This window comes from Uranotaenia lowii, chromosome 2 (genome assembly GCF_029784155.1).
Source record: "Uranotaenia lowii strain MFRU-FL chromosome 2, ASM2978415v1, whole genome shotgun sequence".
NCBI classification, from domain to species: Eukaryota; Metazoa; Arthropoda; class Insecta; order Diptera; family Culicidae; genus Uranotaenia; species Uranotaenia lowii.
Genome location: NC_073692.1, coordinates 357,499,872 through 357,522,451, shown reverse-complemented (window position 1 = coordinate 357,522,451; position 22,580 = coordinate 357,499,872). Strand labels below are relative to the sequence as shown.

Here is a 22,580-nt window from a genome sequence, read left to right as displayed (position 1 = left end):
AACGGAACAAAAAATATATGTATACTAAACACGCAACAACAGGCGCGTTGCGCGTTAAGCTTCTGAGAATGACTTAAATACATACTACAGAAAAAATAGATAAACGTAGGTACCTGACGTGATGAAGCGCTCTGACTCAGAACAAACAGTAACGTTCCATACAGGTAGACAATCCTATTCATTATCTGCTCAGGGGGCAAGCTCTCTGCGATGAAGGGCTAGTTGCGAGGTTCATGGGAAGTAGAAAAATTTGCGAAAATTGCCGCCACCACCTTTAAGAGTTGCGAATGCCGGCGTATGATCTTGCGGCACAAAAATCACTCGCGGCCTTGAAGGTAATCCAACGGTAACCGGAAAATCGCGCCCGCGCTATCTATTAACTGCTGCGTCGTTCTTGATGCGGCCGCCCTTTTTCGAGATCGCCGGAGCTGAACCACCGCGCATATTACACCGACCGATTAATGGACGACCGAATTGGTTTCTGATTCCGTACACTTATGATGGGGTCTTCTGGAGTGGTACAAATTTTTGGATCTTCGCCACATACACAACACACGACCGGGCTCTTCTGAATTGTAAATGCGTTTATTCGCGCTACAACAACACTAAATGGAGCGGTTGCGGTTCACGTTATCATTTTATTCAGCGCGTATTTTTTTTCTTTCCTTCAATTTTCATCGCCATTCACTCATTCTTATCTTTTCGGAGTGCATTTCTGAGGAGCGATATGGTTTTCCTCTTTTTTTTTCTTCTTTTCTTACTGCTTCGATGTGTGCTGTTCCCGGTTCAGTTTATTATAAGTTGCACTTGTGGCCGCTCCGGAATTCACTTGATGGGTCTGTGCTAGCTGTGAGTACTGGTCGGCCTGGGAAAGGAAATAACAGAAAAAAAAATCGGGAAGCTTAGAAACTTTTGAATCGTGGATGATGATGATGAATAATGCTTGTTTCGTCAGACGGACGAACGGGTTTTGGATTGTTGAAGTGTGTTGTGTTAATTGGTATCAATCATCAATGAATCAATAGGGGCTGCCATAGTGAGTATAGCCGCGGGAAATTTCGGACTTGAAACCTATAGAACCGAAAAACGATAAAGACGGTTTGTTATAGTTGAGAGTATTTATTAGTTTTTATGTCTGGAGAATTGCTTTAGAATTCTCTTAGTCAAATTAGTCTATTTGCTTAGGAGTACCGTCCATATCTTTTATGATATTCATTCACTGGACTGTTCACTTTTAAGGGTTTCAACCCTGAATAATCACAATTTTTTATATTTGTCATTTACGAACAACTAACGTTAGTCTAGAATCTTTCGAACTGCATGTTGACCTGTTTATGTGTGGTGATAAATGCAAATTTATCTGTATAAACCATTTCATAGTAGTTGGCCCGTGTTGAACAAAAATATGGTATGTGATGATAAATTTTTCACCGATAAAGCCAATAAATTAAGTAACACACATAAGTTACGATGATTAATCTATTTATTATATCAAGATCGTCATCGGGGATTTTAACGCTAAGGTCGGCCAGGGGGAGGAATTCAAACCGACAATTGGAAGGTTCAGCGCGCACTAGCTGACCAACGGCCTCAGACTTATAGATTTTAACGCCTCCAAAGTAGTGGCCCTACCTTTTTCTAGCATCGCCCCCCCACACCAGTACGCCTGAAGATCACCGTACCAAACGCAATCACAGATCGACCACAATTTGATAGACAGCCGGCACTTCCCGGACATCATCCACGTCAGATCCTGTCGAGGCGCCAACATCGAGTCAGACCACTATCTGGTGATGGTGAAAAAGCGCCTAAAACTCTGTAACACCATACGAAACCGACGCTTGCCTTGGTTAAATATCGCACGACTGAAGCAACCTGAGGACGCGGAATACTACGCCCAATCGCTCGAAGCAGCGCTGCCGGCAGAGGGCGAGCTTGACGAAGCTCCTCTCGAGGACTGTTGGGATACCATCAAGACAGCCATCAGCAGCGTTGCGGAGAATGTCATCGGGCATGTGGAACGAACTCTACGGAACGACTGCAGCGGAAGGGGCAGAGTCTCCGAATTTTACAGGAAAAAAGCGCCGCCTGGAGAAGGAGGAGCTGCATCGTTCCCAAGAAACACGGAAGTGCTATCAGAAACTCAACGCATCCCGCAAAGGCTTCGTGCCGCAAGCCGAAATGTGCCGGGACAAAGACGGAGGCATCCTGACGGACATTCGTGAGGGGATAATAAGGTGGAAGCATCACTTCGATGAACACCTGAACGGCGCACATGCAGGAGATCAAGACGGTGCGGGGATGGCACATCGCCGGCGTAGCCAACGACTTGGAGGAGCTACTCCCAACGATGCCTCAAGTTAAGGAAGCCATTTAACAGCTGAATAGCAACAAGTCGGCTGGGGAGGATTGCACCGCAGCTGAACTCATCAAAATGGGCCCGGACAAATTGGCCGATTGTCTACACCGGTTGATGGTCCAGATCTGGGACATAGAACAGCTGTCGGAGGAGTGGAAGGAGTGGGTAATATACCCCAACTACAAAAAGGGTGTCAAATTGAACTGTTAGAACTACCGAGCGGTCATTGTCCTCAATGCCGCCTACAAAGTGCTGTCCCGAATCCTACTCCGTCGCCTAACGCCACAAGTAAATAGATTCGTGGGAAGTCATCAGGCCAGCTTCATGTAAGGTCGGTCTGCGACGGACAAAATCTTCACATTACGGCAAGTCCTCTAAACATGCCGTGAACACCACCCTACGCACCATCTCTTCATCGACTTCAAAGTCGCATACGACACGATCGAACGTGACGAGCTATAAAACATCATGGACGAGAACGGCTTTTCCTGAAAGCTAAACATACTGATTAAGGCAAAGATGGATGGAACGCAGTGCTGTGTGCGGATCTCGGGTAAATTGGCGAGTTCACCCGAATCACGCGTGGAGCTTCGACAAGGCCTATCCTACATGAAGTTCCACGTGGGGCTAGAAGGTGTTACTCGAAGAGCAGTGGGCGAAATGCGGGCACGATTGTCAACAGATTCAGTCAATTTGTCTACTTTGCCGATGACATTGATATAGTCGGCAGATCATCGCCCCGGTGGAGAAGACCTACTGAAAGAAGGTGGAGAAGAACCTACTGAAACACGAAGTAGGAAGGATTGGGTTAATGATTATAACGTCCAAGACGAAGTATATGCTGGCCTGTGGATCCGAGACCGACCGAACCCGCTTGCCCAGCAATAACAAAGTCACGTTCGATGGCGACGAGCACTAGTGACCGCAGACAATGACCCCAGCCGTAAGATCCGGCGGCGAATGACCAGCGAAAGTCGTGTCTATTATGGACTTTAGAAGCAACTGCGGTCGAGAAGACTTTTGCCTCGCCCTGTACATGACGCACATTAGACTGGTTGCTCCCTACGGGCACGAGACAAGGATTTTGATCGAGGAGGACCTGCGCACTCTCGGAGTTTTCGAGCGATGAGTGTTAAGAACCATCTTTGGTGGCAGGAGAACGGAGTGTGGAGGCGAAGGATGAACCACGAGCTCGCGCGACTTTACGGCGAACCCAGTATCCAGAAGGTGGTTAAAACTGGCCGGATAAGCTGGGCAGGTCATGTTCCGAGAATGTCGGACGACTGTCCTGCAAAACAGGTGTTCGCTACGAATCCGGTAGGACCGAGGCGAGCAGGGCTGCAACGAGCGAGGTGCTTAGACCAAGTGGAGTGTGATCTGGCGAATGTGGGATGCCCGAGAAATTGGAGAACGGTTGCCATAGACCGAGTGAATTTAAGTAATTATGTTCGTCAAGTTATGTCTTGAAATGGAAAACTATGTAAATAAAAGAAATGGAAGATGGAGGAAGATAAAACCTCTAAAAAAAGAATCATATTTCAACCATGTAGCAAATACTCGACACTCGACACAAAAATGTCTTCTTGTTCAAAGACGGGCAGTACTAGACTCTGAGCGTTTGGATACAATGAACCAACTCATGATTTACCAGTAGTGCTCTTAAATCCATCTGGGGCCCTCCGAACTTCAGCCCATTCAGAACTGCGTTTGAACTTTGCTTCCTAGTGAGAAATTAGACTCGAGGTAGTGCGCTAGTGCATAGTCATGAACGAAGCCTTTTCCTTACGGTGTTAACTATGGGAATGCTTAGCCCTAGTCCCGAAGGTTCAATCGTAGAAAACGCCACTTCCGAATACCCCGGCGATAGAGTTAATTTATCTCAGCACGCGCGCACCCAAAGTTTTCAATACACAGTAGATATTGTCTTGATTTTGATGTTTTAATCGTCAGTCTACTCCAACGGTGATCTGATCTTCTTTTAATTTTCTAGGACTGCAACCCTAGGTAGCCCGCCTATAGGAAGGCGCAGACGGTGGCACCTCGAGCACCAAGAGCATAGATGGTCCTTCGAGAGGTTCGGCACTATGGTTGACAAGATGGTAGAGGTGCTTACGGGGAGAAGCACTGGCAAGGCTGAATGTAGACCTGGTGAACGTATGTAACACCAGGATCTATCATAGGAACAGGAGCGAGTCAAACATAGGTGTCACCTTCGGTAGTCTGGGGTTGGTGTGGGATTGGATGGTAAGCGAGGCCTACACACATAGCGATCACTTCGTGATCCTCTATCGGCTGGGCTCAAGTATGCGCACAGGTAGACGAGTTTCTAGGACAAGCGAACGTCTCTGGAAGACAACAACAGACAACAAGACAACAACGTCTTTGTCGAGGTGTTGAATTGGGAGAAGAGTCTGAACAACCTGTCGAGGTGTGGAATTGGGAGAAGAATCTGAACAACCTGTCCGCGGAGGAACTGACGAGGGTACTAGCTCGCGTTTGCGATGACGAGAAGGGTAAAGCGTATAGACACTAGACCACCAGTCTACTGGGGGACAGAGGAAATCGCGGGTCTGCGTGCGGACTGCCATAGGGCAAGGCGTAGGATGCAGAACGCAAGGACCCAAGAAGGATGAGCGGCGCTTAGGCCAGCAAGAGGGTACGTTTCAAACAACCGAGATGCCAACGACTGTCCATGGGGCGGTGCCTATCGAAAAGTCATGGGCAAAACGAAAAGTGGGGGTGCACCGCCTGAAACGTGCCCAGACAAATTGAGAGTGATCATCAACGAGCTGTTCCCACAGCACGATGTTACCCGCACGACTGGGACACCAGCATAGAAGAGACGATGTGACGGTGGATGAACTTCGCAAAATCGACAAGTCTCTCCAACCAAGGAAACCCCCGGACCGGACGGCATTCCGAACGTCGCAGTGAAGACCGCGATCAGGGAGCTCTCCGAAATGTTCCGGTCATCATTGCAACGATATGTGACGGAACGGGTGTTCCAAGATACGTGGAAGCGGCAGAAATTAGTCCTTCTGAATAAACTGGTATGCCACAGAGGTCAATACTTGGTCCGGTCTTGTAGTTGCGTTAGGTCCCACGCGTGTGCTGTAACAGGCGCGAGTCTAGGATAAGCTGCTCTCGATCGTCAAAAGACGGGCATAAAGGTAGCAAACCTCGAATATCTAAGAGGTCGGATAAGAGGTCGGGCTTCGAGCCGTTAGAGGATAGGACAGGCCTCGAGTCTTCAGGAGAAAAGATTTGTGTGGTCAACCCCGAGTCTTTGCGATAAGAGGTCGGGTCTCGAGTCACAAGACGTGAGATCACCCATTTAATCAATAATAGGAGGGGTATAAGTTATTTCTTCGAATCATTACGAGGAGAGGTCAGATCTCGAGTCACTAATTGAGTGATTGGGCCTTGAGTCGTGCAGAGGAGCTATACATATGTATGTGCAAGTACTGTGTAAAAAAAAACTATTGAAAAGGTTCAAACATCTTCAAAAAAGAATTTCTTTTTCTAGACCTCCCGATGGATTATTCCAAATTTGTGCTCTAATGCGAGGGGAAAGTCCCAGCTTTTGATTAGTGCAAAAATTAGCGATGCTTATTTTCGAAAAATAAAGTTTTCTCCGAGAGACACCGCGAGCTATTGTATTTATTTTAGGAAGTGTATTCGAAAAAAAAATGCAACACTTTGTTTTGTGAATAACTTTTGAATGCATGGATGTAAATTAATGGAATTTTTAGCAATGTTACGTGGCAATGTAATGTTTACATATGCAATTTTTTGTGATGTTCTGTCAAGTGGTTTTGAGGTAGCGTGCAATGAAGGAATTTTTCGATTTCAGTGTTTGGGCAACACGTGCGCCATCTATAATGCATACTATGAACCACTCTTTTCCTAAATCAAGGCTATTTCTGATAACGTTTGCTGTTTCCTGAAGCTTGGCATTCAAAATAACGAAAATTTTGAATTTGGTCGAAGTTATAACAAATCTAGCCGATTCTCCTCCTTCGGCACAAAAACAATATATTTGACTTTTTATCACTACACCACCATTTTTGCGTAATGGCACGCAGATCCAACTTTAACAGAGTATAAACTTTGTAGGGTAGGACCTATTGAAGTGCTTTGCAGAGAAAACGGTCGCATTTGGGGGCAGTCTTCTTTATATTTTTAGCCATTCATCGTGTCAATCGTTAGCCTCCTCAAGTACTAGACATTATATTTTTCATTTTTTTTTCCTTGTTTATCTCCAGGAAATACAGGCGAAACTTGTCAACGAAAAGTTTCTGGTTAGAAACCGGCCAGGTGACCGCTAAAGAGTTCGTTTGCTGTCCATTACAAAATTTTTGAAAATATCTCCCCACAATCAGTCCAAATATTTCGCGCACGGTTTGATCACCGTATTTTGTTAACTTGTAGAAATAAAGTTAGGCTATTTAAAAGTCAGCTAGATGAACAAATCAAAGAAATTTGACTTTTTTATCACTTCCTCTATTCGTATTTTCGGATTGAGCTTGAAAAGCCTTCTCACATTCCTCTCACTTCATGGAATCTTCACTTTAATTCAAATTTGGGCTCACTAGCGAAGTATTGCATGAAAAATAGTCATGCAATACCTCGCTAGGCACCCAGCAGTTATGTCAATTGAATTTATTGTCTATCAATGCCAAAAAACTTTTTTGTCTAATAAGATACGAAGTTACGGTCTTCGACAAAGTTCGGCGGAAAATTTCCTTTGGACAATTTATAAATTGGCACAAAAACTATTAGCATGCTCGGTTCCCCAGAAGAAACAAAAATGATGTTGATTTTTCAGTACAAAATATTCAATTTACCCATACAACCCTAAAAATTCAAATTTACTCATGGAAACGTTACTTTGAAAATTCTGTAATAATCAAGATTGAGTTTTGAACCAAGACGAAGCTTTAGAGACCCCAGGGTTTGGGATATGACCCCATATCGACTCAGTCTATTGCAAAATGTCATAAGTCGGTTGAGATATAGCCGATCAACATTTTCATGTTTTTTTAAGGGATGATCCTAAACTTTTGACCGGTAGTATACCTTCTCATTCACCTATCTTAGGGTCATTGAACAATAGAACACAACTAAGCCGTGGACAGCGGCTATATGTATGTTTGTGGTTGAATTAAAAGGAATCTTTCGATTTCCCTGATGCAGTAGGTATATGTGTGTGTTTAATGAAATAAAAAAGTTATTTCCTTTTTTCTAACTTTAATTTCATTTTGGGATCTTTTATGTAGATAAGGTTGTACGAAGTTGGCATTCACGAACTATGTCATTCGATTTTTATGGACAGTCGATTACATAATTCAACGCTCCAGAAGTGGATCGCGGTACACATAAATGATATTTCCAACATATCACCGTTATATCGTTCGAGAAAATCTCATTTCAATTACACGCGTCTCTCATCATAACGTAACTATCGTAAAAAAGAGCAAACCATTCACAACTTACAGAGCCAAAGAAAACGACAAAAAGTTATTGTCACTTTCCTACGCCGTCCATATGTTCAAATTTATCTCAGCCGCTCAACGCTTTCGGTCGAATGAACTCTATAAATTGAAATGCAAACCAACTAACTAGACAGACTCTAGACTGTGACTAGTTGAAGATGTGTGCATTGCAGACAAGTTGGTCAGCCTGTCTATCAGATCCCTGCAACGTTACACGATTTGTCTATGTATCGTGTGACCAACATCTTTTAAATATGTGCTCGTGAATCTCGTTTTTAAGCTTTTTTTCCTCAGATTTAAGCTTTTTTTGCCTTGAGAGCATAGGAGACGAAAGCTTAAATCTGAGGAAAAAAGCTTAAATCTGTCAAAAAGAGGGGAAAACAGGGGAAATCTGAGAGATGTGCTCCACACGGTTTGAATAACATTGCCGGGAAGTGCTGTCTATCAGGTTGGTACTACGTACATACATGTGATCGTATAAATATAACACCGATCGAATTCGTGCCAAATTTGTCATCCTTCACCTCATCCACCTTCATCCGCCTAAGTAAGTATAGGCGAAAAGAAAGATTCCGCCAAGTGTCGGTATGGCACTTGTCCATATTCGTTCCAAGGTCGGACCGCTGCCAATTATCCACCTCATCTACGTGATGAGGCCACGTGAAGACGGCTGGAGGTAGTGAAGCGTTCAGCGACGCCCCTCGTAGTGCGACAACCGGATCGTTGAACCACCTGATGATCCCCTCGGCGAGATTCACATTTGCTCATCATTTTGTCGTTGCCGCCAACGCACGAAGCTGAACGCCAGACGCTTGGCGTTGCACCACATTACTTCACTTCGCCATCCGACGACCGACGTCAACGTCATTAATAGCTTCATTATTTTTAGACAACCCATTCACACAGAAGAATCACAGAAAACCCCCCAAAATTGATTACCGTAATTTCTCTTTCCGACTGCTTGCCACTTCCATACGCGAACGCCACACACAATCGCACTTTACTACACGCGTACGCCTCAAGGATGGCCCCTTGAATAGTAGAAGCTACACGCACTTAACTCCTAAACGCAATTGCTTCTAATCAACCGGGCACGCGACTTACGCAAGTCTAGCTAGACTCGGACTGTTCCGTTCGACTCTCGAAAACACGTTCTGAACCTGTCAAGAAGTCGCGGAAAAATAAGTGTGACATATGTAGGTACACGTCTACGTACGTTCGTTCAGCATGTTTCACTACCTAACTACTTGCACTGCACAGCAATTTGAATATTTTATGCTGCCAAATGGCACGGCGCCCCAGGTTTGCTTCGGAAATGTGAATGACTGACTGATCGCTCGCTAAGCGCCTCGACAATTTAGTCGCTGCCGGCTCTGGTTAACTGACTAAATTTTGCGTTCTTGCTTAGGACTTACTTTTCCAGCTGCAGAAATTCTGGCCTGGGTACCACCTTGGGCGGACGAGTTTTGCTGCGGCCCGGACTTTACTCGTGAAGAACTCTTGAACCGGCAGCTACAATGTCGACGAACACGAACGCCTATTGATAAGTGATTAAACATATTGGAATGTAATTTCCGTCTGTTTTGAGTTTGTTCTAGGTATCTCTTCTTTCGCATACTAGCATATTTTTTTTCATTCGTTCGCTACTTTCGGTCGTTTGGGTAGGTGTTCACTCGTTGCGTATATGTTGTGCACACTATCTATCAGGTTTGCTTTGGAAACGATGTGGTAGGGTGGATCCTCGCTTCTGGAGTTTTTTTTGTTATATGAGAAGATGAGCCTCTTTTCTACTTTATAAGGCAACTTTTGGGCTTGAGTATCTATTTGAAAACTAGGCAGTTTCTTCAAAAGTTCTTTCCTTTGAAAAAGTATTATTCAATCGGAGTATTAACTTAGTAGGGAAAAAGGGCATAACGAGCACCTCGGGGCGAAACGGACACCCTTTTGTTCTACGTAAGTAATTAGGTATGTATTTTTTTCTAAAATAAATTACAATGAGTAATTCTTGTGTGGTTCTTACTGTATCCTTTGTTTTTCAACAAAAAAGTTACACCTTGTTAGTTTATTGTTCATCAACAGATCACATCGTGATCCAAATGATAGGTTAAAAATTAAAGACAAACTACAAATACATGGAATTTACCCTACACTAACTCTTAGCATACTGACATCTCATCGCAAATTTCGGAGCCCGTCGTGCCTACGTTTTCGCTTTACCTACCAGGAATACACCCCAAAGTTTCAGATGATAGAGTCCTGGACATGATTCGAAATCATCTCGGTGACGATAATATCAAAATAAGAAAACTCGTACCTAGGGGTAGAGACATTAACACGCTCTCTTTCGTCTCTTTCAAATTGGACATAAAAGCTGAATCAAGAAGTAACGCACTGGCCACCGAGACCTGTCCTGTTGGCATTCGCTTCAGGGAATTCACTGGAAACGGTATCAATGACGTTTTTTGGGCTCCGAAACAGCACTTGTTGACCCTGAACACAACAGCTCAAACAACACCGTACATAACCCCAACTCAATAACCCCAGTGTTAGTTGAATGTTCGACTCTTAACCCCGTTTCTGATCAAAGATTGACAAATACCTCATCACCGAACCAAATTTCTCGTCGTTCGATTTCTCTGTACTATCAAAACGCTTGCGGTATGCGTACCAAGACTATTGCTTTTTACAACGCACTCTCAGCAAGTGACTACGACTGCATACTGATCACTGAAACCTGGGTGAATAATAATATCCTGAATAGCGAACTAGCCTCAAACTACTCCATTTATCGTTGTGACCGCAGTTCAGCCACGAGCACGGGTCGACGAGAAGGAGGTGTGTTGATAGCCGTAAAAAATGGACTCAGTGCAATCCCTCTGGTCTTTGAAAACTGAAAGCCAACATTGGCCGGACTACCCTATATTGGTGTTGCATCTATCTACCTACAACCTAATAGCTGCCTCCGAAAATATGAGTCACATTTTACTGCTGTTCAAGAGATTATAAGTAGAGCATCTGTCAGAGATTTCATCATTGTTGTGGGTGATTTTAATCTGCCACACCTCCTCTGGTCCCTCTGAAGAGCCTGTTGGCGAACTCGATTTGAATTTCAGAAACTGTAATTTTCAGCAGTTGCAGCTGCTCTCGACTTAACCAATTGGGATTGATTTGATGTGGCTACAAACGTGGAATCCGCTGTCGAATTATTTTACTTGAAACTGTACACAGTTTTGAAACAAAATGTCCCTTCAAAGCGCCCCCATACATACAATTCTATAAAATACGAATGGAGGAATTCTGACCTTCGTCGTCTACGCAACCAGCTTCGAAAAGCACGCAAATGTTTCAATCGAATTCGCTTTGAAGACAGTAAACATCATCTTAGACGCTTAGAAAACGAATTTAAAAGTTTAAACGAGCTGTTTTACCGTCAACATGTTTCGCATCTTCAAGAAAACATGAAAAATGACCCCTCATCATTTTGGACACATAGGGTAAATGTACCCAATCTTGGCCCCTAAGGCATGGTTGACTAGACTTCCCATGATTGTAGTCTTCCTGTAACGTGTACCTTCAAAAGTCCTTCGACAAATATGATTGCTTATTAGCCTGAAATGCAGTAAAAATATGTCCATGCTTGAAAGCGGTTGATAATTTGAGATAAACCTGATCAAACTATTGATTGAAATGCTCCTTATTGTAGCCCCCGCGCCGAATTTTGGCCCTTTATGCGTTCCTTAAATTGGCCGTCTCTAGGAAAAACTTGCCTCACTAATACAACAACAGCCCCCACGAATTGATTGCAAATATCCCGGAAGGAAGTACATCAATGTTCTGTATTGTTTTCAAAAAGTCGGAAGTACGAAATGTCAATCAATTTTCATAATTGATGTTTGCATGTAGAATTATAATCTTACGTAAAAAAGCTTTACTTGTTTATTTCAGTTTTTGTGTGTTTATAATTTCTATTATAAGTTCCAAACTATTGCATTGGTTAACATAAATATGTTCATTAATCAAGCAACAAATCGTTTGCTAAATCTTTAAGATTCAATCATGATAGATCTGTTTCCATTGAAGTTAACAGGTTAACATAAGATGGTGAATGTTCTTTTTTTATTCCACTCCCATAAAAGGAGGACCGACATTTTAAAAACCATTATGATCGAGGCAAGAAGCAAGCTAAATAAAGCCAAAACTTAAGTCAGCGAACGATTTTTTGAATCATACATATTTAAAATGACGCCCTTAGGAATTTTCTAGCAATCGTTTGCGTACACCGGGATAGCAAAACTAGACAAACTTTCGCTCACTCCAGCCAGCCTGAAAGAAATAGATTGCATCTCACTTATTCGTTTGGAAACTATGGGCAATGGAAGCGAAAAGCAAATTCAAAAGCTGGGTGAAATTCAAGCTGCATCTCCCTCGCACACATGCAAAATCATCACCCAACCTCGGCAGCGCTTCTTTCGCATATTCCTTTCCTACAGAGAACAAACGTCATCACCTCATGCTGATGCACAGTGATCTATAATAAAAAACAAACTTGGTCAAAATATTATTTTTGATTTCACATGAAACTGCAAACAATAAAAATTCAAGTTCGTTACAACATAGTATTTCAACATTGCAGTGCAATTATTTTTTTAAGTAAACATAATATATAGAGTGTCATAATTTGAGCTTTATAACAATTCCTTTCAAAGCGACACATATGCAGCAAATGTTCATCTTCAATACAAATCAAGATATCAATTCGGATTCGGATTCGGTAAATTAATTTATTGAGAGGTAAATTCTATTAAGAAAAAAAGTTCTCGAAATTTACCATAAAAGAGCAGCTCAAATTGTAGCATTATAGTTCCAACTAAGATGCCAAATACGCTTGAATCGGCTTGAAAGATAAATAAATTGATTATAGTCCAAAATACATTCATAATATTTTTAATTTATTTCAATCATTCATTTTACTTTCGACCGGCTTTTCAATTTCCAGACCACTGTGCACCGTCGGCCGACGAACTGCCGCCGGCTGCCGACTGCCTGCTGATGTCGTTTTTACACATACATGCATACTTCTATTTGTGGAATCGCATGCCAAGATTAGGCAACAAAAATTATTTTTATTTTCTTGAATTCTAGATAGAAAATGTACGTTGTTTGGAGTAAGTTATAATTTTATATTTTTTGCCATGTATTGCTGCAACCAACGGTAATTTTTAGTGATTTTTCCATAAAGAAGTGTGTTTTTAAACTCAATCCGAAGATGGCAGATGCACTAGCAAGGTAGGTTCATTTTAGATTTTTTCCGAAGATCATAATTTTATTTGCAGTTTGTCAGGCGAAAAAAAATTATTACGCAGTCATTTGGATTCAATCGTGGACAAATGCTATGCAGAATGTTGGCATATGCGATTTGCTTTTATGTTTAATTATTTTTCATTTTTAGGCGTATGTTTGACATGAAAATCACCAAAATGCATTTTGGCATGCCAAGATTAGGAGCATGCCAAGTTAAGGCTCACTTACCCTATCAGAAATAAAAAACAAACCGCCGCAGTTCCCGTTGATGTAAGCTTCCGCGGTGTCACTTCCTCCAGCTTGACCAAATCGGCTTAAAGAGTGATACGGTCAAAATTTGGTCAATATCAACTTGACGTATTTCTTTCAATTATGCATTTAAAAAACCAGAACACCTCTCATTTTGAAGATGTGTGTGTAGAATGTTGCTCCTATTTTGAATTTGGAATTCACTCTTCAGTTGTCAAAATGCTGTCCTAGGAAGAAGAGCAGCGTATCAAAATTTTGTTCGCGCATCGCGAAAATCCGAGCTACACGCACGCAATGCTGGCAAAATCGCTAAAAGTTGCCAAATCAACCGTTACAAATGTAATTAAAGTGTTTGAGGAACGTTTGTCGACAGCCAGGAAGTCTGGATCGGGGGGAAATCGAAAACCGGAAGCCGCTGAGACGACAAAGAGAGTTGCCGGTTTTCAAGCGAAACCCTAACATCTCTCTCCAAGATGCCGCAAATAAGCTGGGTGTATCGTCTACAACCGTGCATCGAGCCAAAAAACGAGCCGGACTATCGACTTACAAGAAGGTAGTGACTCCAAATCGCGATGATAAACAAAATACGACGGCCAAAGCGCGATCCCGGAGACTGTACACGACGAAGCTGACGAAGTTTGACTGCGTGGTAATGGACGACGAAACCTACGTCAAAGCCGACTACAAGCTTCCGGGACAGGAGTTTTATACGCCAAAAGAAAGGGGAAAGGTAGCAGATATTTTCAAGCACATGAAACTGTCAAAGTTCGCGAAGAAATTTCTGGTTTGGCAAGCCATCTGTACCTGTGGCTTGAAAAGCAGCAATTTCATAGCTTCCGGGACTGTCAACCAAGAAATTTATGTGAAAGAGTGTTTGAATAAACGTCTGCTGCCTTTCCTGAAGAAACACGTTATGTACTCATCAAGCCGTTTATCCAGGATCTTCCACATGCTTAATTCGTACAACTGCCTCATGTCCAAGAAAATAATCAGCTGATAGCGGGAGCCGCTTGCGTAAAAACGAAATGATCGTGCATTTGTTGCGATTCAAGGGAAAGCAGTTGACATCACACTAGGCGGCGAAGATGTTAAACAGGTTCTGCAAGACGTTAACAACTTCGGGGCTGTTGATGGGCTGAAAACAATTCATATCGTCGGCATACGCAAGCAACAGCACGTCCTTGAAGTAGATCAAGAATATTATGGGTCCTAGGTGGCTCCCTTGAGGTACTCCGGAAGAGCCAGGGAATTAATTGAAAAATGATTCACCTGTTCGTACAATAAATTTCCATTCTATCAGGTAGCTATGGAACCATTCAATTTTATTTCACTTGTAGATAATTTAAATTTAAATCTCAACATTATTCAGATGAAACCTTTTTAAAACCAACTGAAACTTGAACTTAAAATTGCTATACAAAGATATAATACAACGATTGTTTCAAATGTAAAATTAAGTCTATATTTGTGGAGGAAGCTTACTATCTCAGAAACATTTTTCGTTATCTTATAGTGTTATGTTACACATATGGCCAAATAACTTATATGGGAGCCCTTCTTCCTCTCCTCATTTGATTACTGGAAGAACGGAGGGGTATTGATTATTCATAGAAATATTTCTGGTTACTTGGCTACGAGCCAAGGCCAAATTTGGTTACAATAAAGTTACACAAAAGTAAACATCCAAAGGTATCTCAAGTGTCTACAACGGTCTGTGGAAAAAGCTACGAGAAAAAGACGACGCGGAAGTCAGGCGGAAAACTGTAGTAGCGTCGACAGTTAGCGGCAGCAGCAGCAACAACAGTGACTGCGAAAATTAAAATTTGATTGCCACAGCAGGCGTATAATAGCTTTAGTGTAAGAAGATATTTTTTAAATTTTTTAATTGATAAGTTAATTTTTTTTCCGTTATTTAAACAGTTCTGAAGATGGTTGACAATTTTTAATAAAGTAAACCGAAACGTAAACTAAATGGAAGTTATTTTAAAATCATCGAGAAAACAACCGAAAATCGAGAAGATAAAAGGAACGGTGACCGAAACCCAGTTTATACAAAAGTAATGCATAAACCTATGTATGCACCCAAAATTCAGCCTCTGTGCCAATGGCGTGTAGTCAATTACATAGCATCATTGGTACAAGAAGATAACGCGACCGGTGCTGATTCGATTTGCTCCCACTGGCATTAATCTCCCAAGTTAACCGAATTGCGTATGTCTGAAAGGAACAAAATAAAAACGTTTGCACGTCCCTCCGTGCACGTCAGCAGTTGATCGGCAGAGCTCGATTGCTCGGGTTCGCCGGTTTCATCACGTTCACCGTGGTGAAATTGGCTAACGCGCCGTTGTACTGAAGCGGAGATTGCAGGTTCGAGTCCTGCCGGTGAGCCGTTGTATCTTTTTCGAAAAATTCATGATATTTACGGCTTATGTTCTTTCGTTCTTTGATAGCTCATGTTTCTTTAATTCTTTCCGTCATCTACGAAAATGTGATTATTTTCAGGTACAAAGATGTACCAAACGATTTCATAACATCAGTATTGATAAAAAGTCATAATTATAACAAATTTCGCCCTTTTTCAAGTTCAAAAGTTGCACTAATAGTCGATTCGAAAAAATCGCCAACCGCCATATTTGCCGCGATATCGGCCAAGAAATTCAATTTTGTTGCCTACTTGAAGGCGTTTTACCTGTAACGATATCAAAATGTGTATTATAAAAAGCGAAATTTTCGATTAGTTTAGCAATAAAAAATATTTTTTTGCCATGGTAAACATTTTATTAAAAATTTGATGTTTCAATTATTAATTATTATTAATCTTTGTTTTATTTCTGACCACCCTTTTGGTTTGTTGCGTTCTGTCCACTAGTTTTGGCGTTCTACCCCACGATGTGCTTTCTAGCTGTTTGAGTTTTTTATACAAAAATATCAAGGAAATATAGTTTCTATCATTTCTTTTCTTCATGGTAAGACGTAAATTAGCTCCCTGAATCGTCGTGAATGTTTTATTTGTTTTTTAATCGGTTGGATTTGTTGGGACATTCAAATCACACGTTTTGCACAAGATTTCAGTATTCTTCGAAGTTTGCTAGGAAACTTATTGCAACTTTAACTTTTATTTTTTTTCTCAGCTTTTTTTTAAACTTTTTCTTTGATTTATTAGTTTTGAAAAATTCACATGACGGTTTTGCAATAAACGCTCGTGAATTTGAAATAAATAAAACTTAAAGTTGCAATAAGTTTTCTAGAAAAGGTCGTAAATAGAATATTGAAATCTTGTGTAAAACGTGTGATTTGAATGTCCCAACAAATTTTTACAACACCTCATTCATTTAAATCCTCATCTAACTATAGTTAATTTTATAAAACAACTTTTAAGAAACTTCTAAACAAGTTTCAAAACAAAACCTCTATAACTCTGCTCTAAAAAGGAATAGAGTTTTGATGTTTTCAACAAAGTTTCACATTTTCTTGTGTTCTACAATTTTGTAGTTTAAAGTTAAGCAATCTATTGAAACAAAAAAGTTAGAATTTTCAATTTCTTCACAGTAGACTTTCACTAATTTTTAATGCTTTCGAGTAATAAAGTATGTTTAAAGGAGCAAATGTTCTGAAGACACTTAAACGATAAAGTGAAAGACAGAGGCGCTAGGAAAAAAAATCTACTTTAAGCCTTTTCGGAAGACTGTGCACTAGACTGAGTCGATTTGGGGTCATTTTTGAATTTCACAAACCCTGGGGCCTAAAAAGCTTCGTCTTGGTTCAAAACTCATCCATGATTTTTTGCAGAATTTTTAAGTAACGTTTACATGAGTAAATTTGACCTTTTAGGTTTGTATGGAAAAATTGAATATTTTGTACTGAAAAATCAACATCATTTTTGTTTCTTCTGTGGAACCGAGCCAGCTGACAGTTTTTGTGCCAATTTACAAAATTCTCTCAAAGGAAATTTTCCGCTGAACAACTTTGTAGAAGACCGTAACTTCGTATCTTATTAGGCAAAAAAGTTATTAGCTGTTTAGCAGAAATATGTCTTTTCGCTTTGATAAACAATAAATTCCATTGACATCCCTGCTGGGTGCCTGGCGAGGTGTTGCCTGGCTATTTTTCATGGTATACTTCGCGAGACTCCAGGAGTGATGTCAATTGAATTTATTATTTATCAATGCGAAAAGACATACCTCTGTTAAACAGCTAATAACTTTTTTGCCTAATAAGATACGAAGTTACGGTCTTCTACAAAGTGGTTTAGCGAAAAGTTTCCTTTGGGAATATTATAAATTGGCCCAAAAGCTATCAGCTGGCTCGGTTCCACAGAAGAAACAAAAATGATGTTGATTTTTCAGTACAAAATATTCATTTTTCCCATACAAACCTAAAAGTTCAAATTTACTCATGTAAACGTCACTTAAAAATTCTGCAAAAAATCATGGATGAGTTTTGGACCAAGACGAAGTTTTTAAGACCCCAGGGTTTAAGAAATTCAAAAATGACCCTAAATCGACTCAGTCTACTGTGCACTGGAAAGAGAGAGAGAGAGAGATCTCAAATTATCAGAAGCTTCTCGTATCCAAATACCCTCCCATGCCAAATCCGGTTCCATTTGATTGATCAATTCTCGAATTTTGAAAAACAAATTAAGGAATCCCTCTACCCCTTTTCTATCTTCTCATTTTAAAGATGGAGGGATACTAAACCACCATAGAAACATCCTTTCTACCCAAATACCCTTCCATGCCAAATAAGGTTCCATTTGCTCGATTAATTCTCGAGGTTACGCAGAAAAAATATAAGAGAGCCCCTCTCTCTCTCCTTGTTATCTTCCCATTGAAAAAAGGAGAGGTCCCAAACCATCAAATAATAATTGCTCGTACCTTAATACACATTAATGCTTGGTCCCATTTGCATTATCAAATCTCGAGTTATGCAAACTGTGTCTTTTATTTCGCAGGCCCCCTCCCACTTCCAGTAAGGGAGAGGGTTCTCAAACCATTCTAGAAAGCTTCCTTTGCCTCAAAAACCCCCACCCGCCAACTTTTATGAAAATCGACTCATTAGTTTCCGAGTCTATTGGCAAAAGGCAGACAGACAGAGAAACAAAAATTTGAACGCTGATTAAAAGTAGGTTCTCAATTGATTTAATTCAATTAAATTTGTTTCGTTCCCTCCCTAATCGAAGAACGTTCATGTACACAAACGTGTTTATTCAAGAAGCGTTTTTAATCGAGGAAGAAAAAATCGCGACAGAGGAACGACTTTACTAGCAAGTGAGGAATGTGTTGAACCACAGACAAATGGATGTAATGCTCAGGAAGACGACAAACGATTGCTATCAGTTGAAGGACATAGTGTTTAGATTTGGCTTTTTACAGTGTTGACAATTATCGATGGTAAGAGTCTAGACTATTCGGTGCATTTGTCTGTGGAGGCTCAAGTTGTCTACCCGCGTAGTCCAGTCGGTGAACCGCGGGTATTCCTACTTACCCAATTTGGTGTGTTGGTGTTGTTATTGTGTCCGGCGCGGTCCAGTTCAACCGGTAGGTTTCGGTTCTTATATTTTGCGGAACATTCGACTTCGCGGCCGGATTCGACGGAAACATTCATAAAGCTTAGTTCTTTTAGAAATGGGACACTTTCATTTGCTAATAGCTCGTTAACTAGTTATCGGAGGTCCAAATTTTTGACAACATTTTGTTGCCTGTAAAAAGTACTATTCGACCTATTTTTTTCAAATTTTAAAATTTACGCGTTTTTGAGATATGTACGATGCAAGAGAAAAAGAAAAAAATAATTTTGCACAGTTTCCTTGAAAATGCGTCAATATCAAATTGATAGCTGACAAAACCGTTGATTATTCAAAGAATTACTGAGTTTTTGTGGTGGATAAGTATGCAAACACTGTCAATAATGTCCACAAAGTTCAAATCAAGCATTGGAGAGAAGCACATGATCGGCAACAACGGTTAAGGATCATCAAGGAAGTCAAGTCTTATAGCAGCTTTTTTAATTTTCAATAAACGAAAAACTAAGGGTAGATCGCTGAAATGTCCAAAACAATTTTCTCCGATAAGCTGAAAGTGTTGCCTAGTGATGACTAATTGAAATCCAACCTCAAACAACCATTTTTTGATAGTTCCAAAGCTCTTAAGCTATGAAACCGGTACCGAAAAAAAAAACGTTCAAAAATGTGGTCAAAAATAATCAAATCTGTTCATTTCGAAACAACTGTATCCACTAAAATGCTTCCAATTTCCAGTTTCAAGAGAAGTGTTGGACCAGAAAGTATCACAAATTGAAGAAGGAGGGTGAAGCCACCTAAAATATAGATTTTACGAAGTATAAGTTGGAGAAACTGATCAATACCATGACTGAAAAAAGTGTGCGCCGGCCAATGGGTGATACCAAGAATTAAGTAGAAATTTCTTTAACAAAAAACGGTAAATATTTTTTTTCAAATTTTTTCATGAAAGATCATAACATTACCTTCTTTTTCTTCATAGAAAGTATTTCGTTCAAACAAATAGTTTTTTAGATACAGGCATTCGTAACTGTCCCATTTCTAAAAGAACTAAGCTTTAAATACCACCAGAGTAGAGTTCATATGAAAACGGAATGGAATGGAAGACCGCAAGACTAATTTTATCGACAAAAGTTCGTTGCATACATCATAAAGTAACACTGGAAGAGTCCGAATGTGAGTTACTCAGGCTGGAAATAGGAATACGTCCAGACTGTGATTGATGAGAAAAAGTACCAACAATTTCTTCATACATGTGATAGTTCCGAACGCTTCCCGAAGACAGTCGAGTCAATCTTTGCACTTTGATAGTAATATTTGAGTAAACCATCATCACACACCATATTTTCTGTTATCACCAATTGTCAAACACCGATCGATCACATGTGGTGTTGTTATTTGTTGCTGTTGTTGTTCAATCGCAGGTTGTTGATAGGACACTGAAACGTTTTTACGACCACATTACCGAAGGCTTACAAGACATTAGAACAGATTGAAGCGGGGTACTTCTTCCGGATGACTGCACAATTGATTGTTGTTCTATATTGACAAGTAAACTTTTTTGCCTGCCCTGAGGGAAGAAGGTTGATGAGATACTAAATACCGGCTAACTGACTGACTGACTGACTGCGAAACTCGGTCGAGTCATAAGAGCACGCAGATAGAAAAAAAAACCGGCTGATCGAACGTCAATGTATCATGCATGACGAAGAAATATCGGATGTCTCCTCCAACGACAAAGCACGTAACGATTCTTCTGTTTTGCATATATTGTAGATATCGCCGGTGCAGGTGGCAGATAGGCTTGTTGTTATATTTTGTTTTGAATCAAGAAAATAAGTAAATGACGATACGTCTAGGATCAGTCTCTAAATATATCTTCTGTGGGAGAAAGAAAACTCTGAACAAGACAAGACGTGGCGTTATCTTTAGTAGACCCTTTTGGTATCAGTAAAACGTTCTTGTTTACACATTCATGGGTTTAATATGTCTTGCGTGATTTTTATTAACTCTCAGTTGCATACGAGCGTCCCAGCAAACAATTTTTTAGGAATATTTTTCAGCAACTTTGTTTTACGTTTCATATACCTACATTATAGAATGATCGTATGAAACTCGAAAAAACAGCATTTACCTACCAAAGTGGAGGCAATATACATACAAGTTTTTAACTTCTGGCTAAAACGATAAGAGTATACGATTTCGACACCATATTCATACATACTTAAGGAATGCAAGAGAACACAAGTTTTTTCTCTCCATGCACGCGAACCGTTGCTAGCGACAATATTTGCTGCCTCTGTCATTGGGCAATTCTTGCAAATACACCATCTGATTTTTAGCAATCTGGTTGCACTGCTGGTCGCAGAGAGAACAACAAAGCTGTTCTCTTACTTGACCCACGTGGGGGAAAGCAAAGGAACGAAATCGTCTTCAAAATCTGCAAACATGGCGGACTTTCAATCATATCCGATCTAAACCATTCAATCCGACTTCGAGTAGCAAATTTTACGACCTTTTACTTGCGTTAGTTGGAATTACGATTCGCAGCAACGTTTTTAATGACTTGAGTTATCATTTTTAATGCGATTTCATGTTTGCTGGGGTATGCCTATACGGTCACGGTTTTTTTTTTTATTTTTAAGCTTACATAATGAAAAACATTTCAAAGTATTTTAATGCATAGAAAATATAATAAGCAATTTTAAAACCTGAAATAATGTTAATTTTTTTTTATCTCTCACTATTTAAATAATTGAAGCTATTTTTGGTTTGTTGGCATTAATTCATAAGTACGAGGTCAAAAAAAGTGAAAACACAGTTTCTCAACCGATTTATAATTTATGCAGTGTAGGGTTCAACTTGGTAAAACAAAGACAGATGCAGTAAAATAACAACATTCGAATAATACCACTGAACAGGTTCAAAGTCATCATACAGAGAGGGTTCTAAAAGTTATCACTAGTTTTTTAATTTAAAACTAGTTTTGGAATTTTTCAACTTATTTCAATTTAGGAGAATGAGGATACTTGATCCCTGGAGATGCTTGATTCTTCAGCTGTATCTCAAGTTGGAATGTCTTATAAAAATCAAACGATCTAGAAAAAGTTGTCAAATAGACCAACACAACCTGTAATCTCAAAAATTTAAAAGAAGTCTTTTTTTTTAGTTATTACACTTTGTTTGAATAATCTAGTAAAATGAACATCAAGGTTTTGTTTTTATCACTTTATATTTCTCACTAGAAAAAATATAATAAAGACAGTTTTTTCAATATATCAATTGTTCGAGCATAATATGAACTTTCTAATGCCTTATTTTCGAAGCAATAGACAACTTTAAATTTTTTTCTACAGAAATAGATTTCGAAATTCTATGTTATTGATGCAGTTTATCCCTAAAGTCCAAAAAGATATACAGACTCCGTTCGTTTTTGGCAACATTCGTTTTTGGCAACATCCGATTTTGGCACATGTGCCAAAATCGAGAGGTTTTTAGAAGCGACATTACCTTTTAGTTCTCTCTATAACAGGACCAATATCATTGAAACAAACACCATAAATACGTTTTTATGTTCTGAAATGGTGATAAAATACAACAAGGAAAACAAAAGTTTTTTAAAAAATTTATAAAGTACTCAAAAATGACAAAAAGATGA

General features: G+C 40.1%; 1 protein-coding gene across 6 annotated transcripts in view; it reads right to left on the bottom strand.

Moving 5' to 3' along the window:
- The window catches only part of LOC129745592 (vanin-like protein 2), a 38,281-nt gene extending 17,749 nt beyond the window's left edge, over window positions 1-20,532 (bottom strand). The window contains exons 1-3 of one of the 6 annotated variants that reach the window (XM_055738749.1): window positions 19,888-20,532; window positions 18,889-18,977; window positions 114-865 (exon numbers count right to left, since the gene is read on the bottom strand). In XM_055738749.1, the coding sequence (XP_055594724.1) occupies window positions 114-182 (69 nt within the window). In that variant the 5' untranslated portion in view covers window positions 183-865; window positions 18,889-18,977; window positions 19,888-20,532. Of the gene's footprint in view, window positions 1-113; window positions 866-7,855; window positions 7,875-8,793; window positions 9,045-9,070; window positions 9,185-9,269; window positions 9,403-18,888; window positions 18,978-19,887 lie in introns of those variants that run through there. The other 5 variants (XM_055738750.1, XM_055738751.1, XM_055738753.1 and 2 more) reach the window with 5 other exon arrangements.
- Window positions 20,533-22,580: the final 2,048 nt, after the last annotated feature.